The 9,796-nt window shown below is 28.8% G+C and overlaps 1 protein-coding gene across 2 annotated transcripts in view; it reads right to left on the bottom strand.

Annotated features, from left to right (window-relative positions):
* LOC136084087 (uncharacterized) overlaps positions 1 to 9,796 on the bottom strand; it is a 41,423-nt gene that overhangs the window by 22,830 nt on the left and 8,797 nt on the right. For both annotated transcript variants that reach the window (XR_010640319.1, XM_065804235.1), the window contains exon 3: positions 3,749 to 3,848. Coding sequence is in view for 1 of the 2 variants with exons in the window: in XM_065804235.1 (XP_065660307.1) it covers positions 3,749 to 3,848 (100 nt within the window). In the remaining variant the exon portion in view is untranslated. The remainder of the gene's footprint in view (positions 1 to 3,748; positions 3,849 to 9,796) is intronic.

Raw genomic sequence — 9,796 nt, 5'->3', positions numbered from 1 at the left:
TTAGAATTGAGACAGATAAAAACATTATGAATTGAAAATTATTTAAAAACTATATAAAAAAAAAAAAAATCCTTATATTTCAAGATTGTAAAAAAGCCCATATATATTTAAAAATAAATATTACTCTTGGAATTTCAAGTCATCATTTAAATTTAATTTTTTATGTTACTTTTAAAATGGAGTTAAATAAACCATAATCATTGGCAGCAAGTAGGCATGTGCTTGGTCAATTTCTTAAACTAAAGATTTTTAGGTATAAATGTTGATTATTATTAAGTTTAAAAATCTTATAAATAATAACAATAAATTCTTTAAATAGTTTACTAAATTAATAAATTGTAACAAAATGGAGTCTATGCCTGATAAAAAAGAAAACCAAAAATAGTTCTTGAAGTCATTCTTTTGCCAGAGTTTCATAAGCTAATAGAAACTATAAATAATATGTTATTGAATATAACAGCTTATTGGTCTTGATACAATAATTAATAGATTTTAATGCATTAGAAAAGATACCTTGGGAGATATAAAAGCAACACATGACCTTTCACCACTTTTATTTCCAATGAGAAAATCTTAGAAACTAGTTCAAGAAATTTTTGGAAATCATCTCAACCTTAGTTATTTTAAACTAATAAATTAATCTATATGTATTATGTAATAAAATCTTATTACTTAGGACATAAGTTATTCCTACAAACCTGCATAGAAGTGCTGTTCAGAGGTGCAGTTAATTATAATGAATTCATTTTAAATTAATCTTAAATATCTTTTTGTTTTTGTTTTTGAAGTTTTTAGAAAAGAAACTTGCTGTGACCTGGATTGAACTTTTGAACTAAATAACTATTTTTAAGACAATACAATGAACAGACATTTGAATAATCTCATACAAAAACAGAGCCAACAATTCAAAAGTTCATTTTTGTACAAACAAGTTCTGAACTTGTATAAGCAAGATAAAATCTGAATATTTTTTAGAACTAATTTACAGATGGCAGGCCTTCCCAGGAGAGGCGTGCGGTCGGTCGCTTTGAGTGACCACGCATATATATATATTTTTTGAGAGTTTGGCCACGGTTTTTTAGCTTATATTAATGACGCATTTTTTAAAAGGCGCTGAAAAAAACCTAACTAAATTGTCGTATTATTTTATTATTTTTATTCATAATTTATTCTTATTATTATTATAAAAATATGAACATAAAAATGAAATTTATATATATATATATTTATACTTATTTAAAAAAAAATTTTTTTTCTTATTACAATTTTTTTTTTTGTCTAGTAAACATAAAAAAAAAGTTTATTTATTTATATTTATTTATATTATAATTATTTATAATATATTTTTAGGTGTTGATTTTTCCAGCAACGATATTTAAGACAAGTCGAAAAAATAAACAGAAAATGTGACCGAAAACTTTTTTAATTTATTTCGAAATATATGCTCTGCCGACGCGGGATGCGAACCCGGGTCTCCGCGGCGCTACATAATGTCATAACCAAATGAGCTAAACGTTAATATCTTTATCAAGAACCTTGTAGATAATAATTGTTCTAGAACATAGAAGTTATTTTTTGTAGAAAGACATACTTATGCGAAAAAATTTAAAATTAGAAAAAAAAATATGTAAAATAAAAAAAAAAAAATTTTGTTATAAGAAAAAAAAATTCAAAAAAAAATATATATATATATATTATTTTTATGTTATTATTTCCTTATTAATGAAAAGAATAAATTATTAAAAAAATTACAAAATAATGCAACGAATTTAATTTGATTTTTTCAGCGCCTTTTTAAAAATGCATTATTTTTAATATTTGTTAAAAAAGCGTGGCCGAGTTATCCAAAAAAAAAAAAATATCCGTGTTCACTCAAGGCGTGCGACTGCACGCCTCTCCTGGGAAGGCCTGGATGGAGAAAAAAAAGATAAACTAAATAGTTAAATAACATATCAAATATATATGAATCAGGCTAATTAGGACTCAAATCAGGCTAATTAGGACTCAAATGTCTACGTTTTTTGTCTACTTTATTTAGTCTGTCTTGTTAAAGGAAGTAGACATTATTTTAATTCCTTTAAAATTTAAAAAAAAAAAAAAAAAATTAAATATATGAAGTTTTTTTAAAATCAATTTTTTCAAATATTTTTATTTTTAGACTTCTAAATGCAGTCCTGAAGAGCCATTGATAAAAGTTTCATTAAAATATTTAGGGAACCTATAACTTATTTTTTCGAATAGTGTATAAATTACTTTTAAACATTTTTATGCACATACTAAACAACTCATTACATCAATAATTTAACTAAATAACATAAAATTACAATATTATTACATTAAGTTACAATATTATAATATTATTATTATGTTTTTATTTTTTATGTTGTATCATACTTAGGTCGTTAGGAAAGTTCGTAGAACTCCCCTATTAAAAACAAAAAAGAAGAGTTTTTTTAAATTTTATTTTATCAAATGTTCAAAATAATGTCCATTGTGACCTATACAAAGTTGCATCCTTTCAAGCCATTTGTCAAACGTTTTTTTATACTCTTCTTTGGGTATACTTTGAAGTAGCTTCGTTATGCGAGTTTTTTGACTTTCGAAGCCAGTATCGTCATCAAGATTTTTTTTTATCAAGTCAAAAAGCCAATAATTGGATGGAGCTAAGTCTGGTGAGTATGGTGGGTGGCGAATTATTGTAATTCCAGCTTGGTATAGACAATTTGTGACTGTTTCAGTCACATGGGGTTGAGCGTTATCATGGAGAAATTTGAAATTTTGAGTGCCTGTTTTAGGTCTTTGCTTATTTATTTTGTATATAAGAGGTTTCAAACAATTTTTTATATAATATTCGCTAGTAATGGTGTCTTCCTTTTCAACATAACCCAAGTGAACAACACCTGTTGTTTTGAAGAAGATGTAGAACATGTTTTTCGGCTAAAACCTGTCGCATCTTACTACAGTTCTTGGACTTTCACCTTCACCAACCCAACTAGCATTAGCCAACTTGTGTCCAACTTGTCTTAAACAAAACCACGACTCATCCCCTGTAATAATATCACATAGTCTCCATGGGCCGTTTCTAAAAAGGGCGAAATTTTCCTTACATGCCTCAACTCTATTCTTGTGATTTTGATCGGTTAACTCGTGGGGTATCCAACGTTATGTTAGTTTGCTTTTTTTAAGTGCGTTGTGAATGATTTTGTTGATTGTAAAACAATTAATCAATGTCAGGGCTTCAATTATATCATGTGTTGCATGCAGATTTTCTTCAATAATGGCTCGCACACATTCAATATTCTCAGCTGTATACGTGGTTCGAGGGTTTTAATATATGCTCGATATTCAAATTTTTCCATTTTTAAATTTTTTTTAACATATATAATAAAATTTAAATAACTTTTCTAATAAACATTCAAAATATTTCAACAAGTACTTAAAATGCTCATAATTAAACACAGTTTAAAATGATATATAAATATTTAGTTATTTCCTGTCTCATTGCATCTTTACAGATGAAGTTCTACGAACTTTCCTAACAACCTAAGTATATCAATGTCATACCAAGCAGCAGTGAGACAGATATTAGGATTAGTCAAGTTGGTTCAACTTAATCAAATATAAACTGTATATAGTCCTTTTAAAATAACCAAAGTGAAAAAAATTAAAAAATTAAAAAAAATTAAATATATGCAATCAGCAAAAAAAAAATATTTGAATAAAAACTATTAAAAAAAAATTATATTACTTCTTTGGAAGAATGAAAATAGAAGCAAGTAATGCTAAGGTCATCCCAAGTACAATAATAAAGTTTGGAATAAATATTTTGAATCTATCAAAGAAGGAATCTAAAAATAATTATTATTAACATCATTTTTATTACTCAAATATTTTTTAAAACTAGGACTATAATTTATTGTTATATATTTTTAATTATAATTTAATCTTTAATTAAATAAAACATAAAACGTCAAGCATTACAATAAACATGTGAAAAAAATGTCATAAATTTATTCTATACATTTTTTTTTCTATGCTTCCATATTTTAGAGATTAAAGGGTAATTCCACATTAAACCACCCAAAATTTTGGACGCTTTGAACCATGGGTCCTCGTTTTTTTCAAACTTTATTAGTTGTTTCATCTTACAAAAAAAAGTTGATACAAAAAATTATTAATAATATTGACCCAGTTTCTCAAACTGACTGTTTTTATAACAGGAAAAACCTTTTATTAATAAAATGGAAATAGCAAGGGTAAGAATATGAAAATAAAATTTTTTAATTCTTTTTATTGCAGAATACTTTTCTTCCTGCAGCATTTTTATTGTTTTATGATTTTTTAATAGAGAAAAAAATAATTTAAAAAAATGAAACAAAAGGGCAAAATGATTTTATATAACTAGAGTGCCTTCTATGACTTTCTAAAAAATGAAAGGTAGTCACCATTTTAGACTCATCAAACGAGTATGGTGAAATGAATATTGATAATGAAAAATCATAAAAAATCATTGCTGGAAAGAACATAATTTTGGAAATATCAATCAGCCTAATAAATCATGTTTTTGATGCAGAAGAAAACTCATTGGACTACAGAAAAAAAAGTCCCAGAATAAAACCATTCACCTTGGTAGCCAAATACGAAAGTGAGAAACATTTCGAGAGTTAAAAAATTGTGTATTTTATTTACATTATTATTTTAATTATATTGTTATAACGTTGTAAAATAAGTAAAACACAGTCAAGTAGTTATAAAGATTTATCTTTAGATTTGAACACAAGCGTAATGAGAGGTGCCAAAAAAAAGGTCCAAAACTATCAAGAGTTAAGAAAACATGACTTTTTTAGTTTCTTTCAACTCAATAAAGAAATAGAAACAAATTTGGAAAAAGACCACCAGAAAGTCAAGAAAACCTGTATGTATTGCTTTTGAATTTATATTATTTCAAAACTATAATATTGCCATATATTTTGTAAGATTTCTTTTCAGAAAGTTGTATCTTCTTCTTTAAAATATATGACAGGTAAAAGTGACAATAAGATCAAGCCAAAAACTTAAGGACAGAATAAATGTTAGGTCTATTATACAAATATTGAAGCTAAGAAATCACAATTTAATTATGAGAAATTGAAAATTCTAAAAATAATTAAGCAAAAAAAAAAAAATTCATAATTTTTAGGGTCCCTGCTGGCCCAATTTTGATCCAAATTTGTAGGGTGTTTCAAACGCCTGGTGGGGACCTTAAAATTTGTTCTGAATTTTGTTCTGAAAGGCTTAGAACTAGGGTGTATTTATTTGAAATAAAGCATTTATTCTTAACTTTTAACTTAAAAGATCTAGAGACAAGCTAACTCTGCCCAAAAAATTCATTGTTTGTACTGTTGGACCCAATAAAATTATAAAATGCTCTGGCCTTGTAAACTGAACTCAGAACTGCGCTCTTTTTGCAGTGAAAAAACTTTGGTTAGACGAAGGTTAAAAAAGAAATTATAATTTCTGCACATAAAAATTTTTTATAAACTTAAAGTTTTTTTTTGAATATAACTCTTACTAATCTGTATCGGTTTGTAGCATTTGAAATAACTAAAAGGTGATTTGTCTGATAAACTTTTGATTAAATAAAAAAAAAATTTCTTATAATCAAACAATAAAACAGATGTAGCAAAAGTACTTTGGTTGTTATGGTGTTGGCATGTGTTATATGGTGTATTGTTATATTATATAATTTCACTTACTTTCTTATTTTTATATCATTAATTATTATATAATATGTGCAGGGATAATTTTACTTGTTTAATTAATAACTGGGAGACACTAAAAAAAAGTAAAAACAAGGACTCTAAAGCAGCAAAAAAATCTAGAGAAGAATTTAAGGGAAAGCAGGTTTTTTGTATTGGTAAAGATAATACCTAAGACCCCTTAAAGAAAACAGGCCTTGATAAATTATATTTTATGCTGATATTAAATTTTTAAAGTACCAAAATAAGTCACCTTATGACCTTGGGGAACAAAGACACAAGGGTTGAGTTGGAAAATAAAGAAAAGAAACAGTTGAAAAATTTTGGCAAGCTCAAACGAAATCTTATTGGAAAAATGCTGAACAATATAAGAAAAATGTTAAAATTAATGACAGTTGAGGTATTTCCCATAATAACACATTTTGATGAGAAAATTATGGAAGATATTACTGAAGGTAAAAAACCAAATTAAGACAGATTTTCAATCTCTATAAATATTGATGGCGAAATGAAGCTGTTTGGCATTCCAGCAATTGATTGTGGTACTTAACAAGCTCAATGTGATGCATTAGCATTGGAAGAAAAATCAAAGGAAAATTGGACAGTATCATCCCAACTACTTAAAAACATTAAAAATTGCTGTTACTAAAAAAAATGTAAGTACTCAATAAGTCATTTTGTGCAGTCGATACCAAAGCTTATTGAAATGAATTAACTTAATTAAAAAAGAAATGATAATAAATTTAAAATAGTTCCTAGCTCTGCAGATTTTAAATGATGTACAAAATATTGCTATATATCTGCAATATAATGCATAAGTATTCACTAATGACATGATTTTAACTTATTTTTTCACAATCTTTCATTTAACATTAATAATATCAGCTTGCAGAGCTGTGAAAAAATGTGAAAATATGCATCCGTTTTTATGTATCCCTTTTTATGTATCCCTTTTTGTTAAATAATTATTTTCCAAGTTTTAGATCAATCTTTTTTTCCATCACTTTTTTCCGAGAATACTCATAAACTCTGTTGGGTTTCAGAGTGTTTTTTTCTTTAAAATTATTCAACTTTGCATTGCCGTCACTTTTTAAATAGACAAAAATTTCAATATTTTTTTTTCAACTTGAATCTGCATGCCATTTAAGTATACAAAAATTAAGAAAATTTTATTTCTAAAATATTAAATATTTTACTCATGTACACCATTTAAACCACTGTGAAACGAACTTATTAATGCAATTTATTATAATTTTCTTGTACAGATTTTTTGAGCTTTGTTTTGTTTTAGCATAATTTTTAAATTTTTTTTTTTTTTTTTTTTTTGCTTGATGACTTAATTCATGTTTTTTAGTGAAGTTTTTTTTTTTGTAAATACTTTGATTGATGAAATAATTGTCTTTTTTTTTATAAATAGCTCCATTGCATTTTTTTGTGATTGATTTTTAAAAGCTTAGCTTTTTTTCATTCATTTTTGAAATACTCCAAATGTTTAAAAAGTTGTAGTCGAATTGCCACACAAAAAAACAATATGCAAGGTCAGAAATAGCGGATAATTGCCTGCCATTTCTGCTATGGCCTAAATGTGGAATTTCTAGATTGACTAGAGCTTGTTTGTTGCTTATGATACTACCATTAATTTTTGTCTTGATAAGAAGCCAGCACTCTCTGATTGCTTGAAGGGGCATTTGAACTTGAAAAGAATCTCACTTCTGCTACAGCATAGGGCTTTCAGTGGCTGGTGAACTTTAACTCAGATAAAACTCAATTATTTTCCGCTAATCATTATCACAATCATCTTGATCTTCCTATATTTATGAACAATAATGTACTCAATGAGTTAGTGAACCCTTATCTTCTAAGATTAACTCTTACTTCCTACTCCCGAGGATTAACTCTTACTTTCTACTCTAGGATTAACTTTTACTTTCTCTACTCTCTTTCTACTCTAGGAATAACTCTTACTTCCTACACTCTAGGATTAACTCTTACCTATCATTCACTAATATTCGTGGTCTTCGAAGTATCTTTTCTTTTGTTGAGTCTTATCTCTAGCAAAGTTCATCAGACCTACTTGCTCTTTGTGAGACTAATTTGAGTTCAGCTATCTCATCTTGCGATCTTAGTGTTGATGGTTATCTTCCTTTCATTCATTAAGACTCCAATAGTCACATGCTTGGCCTGGGCATTTACATTCCTAAGAATTCACCCATTTATCATGAAACTAGGTTTGAATCCACAGATTATTCTTTCATGATCTTTCGTTTAGCACCACTTCACTCTATTGCCTATCTCTTTGTTCTATATCGCCTTCCTTCATCTCAAGACTGCACTCTTTTCGATGTTATTTCTGATCATATTGACCAAAACCTCTCTCTTTAACCATCAGCTAATATAGTTGCTGTTGGTGACTTTAATGCTCAACACTCTGAGTGGCTTGGCTCTAGTGTCAGTGACTCTGCAGGCCTACAACTTTTGCCTTTCTCAACCCCCTAACTCAAATAGTCAACTTTCTAACTCGCTTTAGAGACAACATGAATCGATTACCTTCTCTACTCAACATATGTATTGTTTCTGATCCTAGTCAGTGCTCAGTTTCTCCACACTCAACCTTAGGTGCTTCTGATCACAGTTTGATCTTTTTAAAATTAATATCTCATTCTACTTCATCACCTGAATCCCTGTATTAGCATACCTCTTACAACTACCTTAAAGCTGACTGGGATTCTTTCAGCGATTTTCTTTGCAATGGCAGAAATTGGGTAGAAATCTTTCATCTTCCTGTTGACAAATGTGCTTCTTACATAACTTCATGGACTCAGGCTGGCATGGAATCTTTTGTTCCCTCTCAACAATTCCAAATCAAGTCTCACTCTCCTCCGTGGTTTTCCTCACACTGTGCTGCTGCGATTGCCAATTGAAACCGTTACTGCCATATGTATCAGCTAAACAATTCTCCAGAAACCAGACATCTGTTTATTACGGCTAGAAACCATTGTAAAAAGGTTTTGTCTAACACCAAAGCCCGCTATTCTCAGGTCATGAAATTTTACATCTCATCTCAAAAGTTAGGCTCTCATGACTTATGGAGAATATTTAATAGTAATAATAATTAGGGCAAATCTTTAATTCCACCTCTCTTGTATGATACAGACTTCATCCCCTCAACTAACAACAAAGCTGGATTGTTTGCTAAAAACTTTTTATCAATATCTTTTGATTCCACTAGTTGTGTTCTACCTGATATAGCCTTTAACCAGGTTGATCCATTGCTTGACATTCGCATCACTCCAGCTTCTGTATCTAAAGTGATTTCCTGCCTAGACTCTTCTACAGCTTGTGCCCCGGACATTATACCTGTTATTGTCTTGCAGAAGTGTTCTCCAGAGCTGTCGTCTATACTCTCAAAACTATTCAACAAGTGCTTATCAGAGTCTTGTTTTCCAGCCTGCTGGAAAGCGGCATCTGTTATCCCTATTTTCGAAATTTCTGGAGAGCGATATGATTTGTCTAACTACCGTCCCATTAGTCTTCTTCCTATCATAAGCAAGGTTTCTGAATCTTTAATTAGCAAACGCTTAATTTCTCATCTTGAATCTAATAACTTACTTTCTGACCATTAATATGGATTTTGATCTTCTTGTTCTACAGCTGATTTGCTAACAGTAATAACTGATAGGTTTTATTGCGCATTAGATAAAGGCGAAAAGGTTAAGGCCATCGCTCTTAACATTTCAAAAGCTTTTAATAAAGTTTGGCATGCTGGTCTTCTCCATAAACTTTCTTCTTATGGTGTATCTCGCAAAATCTTTTAGATTATTGAATCCTTCCTTTCCAATCGTAGTATAAGAGTTGTTCTCGATGGACAGCACTCTTCTTCTTATTCTGTAACTTCAGGGGTTCCTCAAGGTTCTATCCTTGGCCCTATACTCTTTTTAATTTACATTAACGATCTTCCAGATATTCTCACATCTAACGTTGCATTGTTTGCTGATAATATTACCATTTATTCTTGTCATGATAGGAAGCCAATACTCTCTGATTGCTTGAATTTTTTT

This window comes from Hydra vulgaris, chromosome 08, assembly GCF_038396675.1.
Source record: "Hydra vulgaris chromosome 08, alternate assembly HydraT2T_AEP".
Lineage (NCBI taxonomy): Eukaryota > Metazoa > Cnidaria > Hydrozoa > Anthoathecata > Hydridae > Hydra > Hydra vulgaris.
Note: the sequence above shows the minus strand (reverse complement) of the source record. Positions and strands in the feature narration are given on the sequence as shown.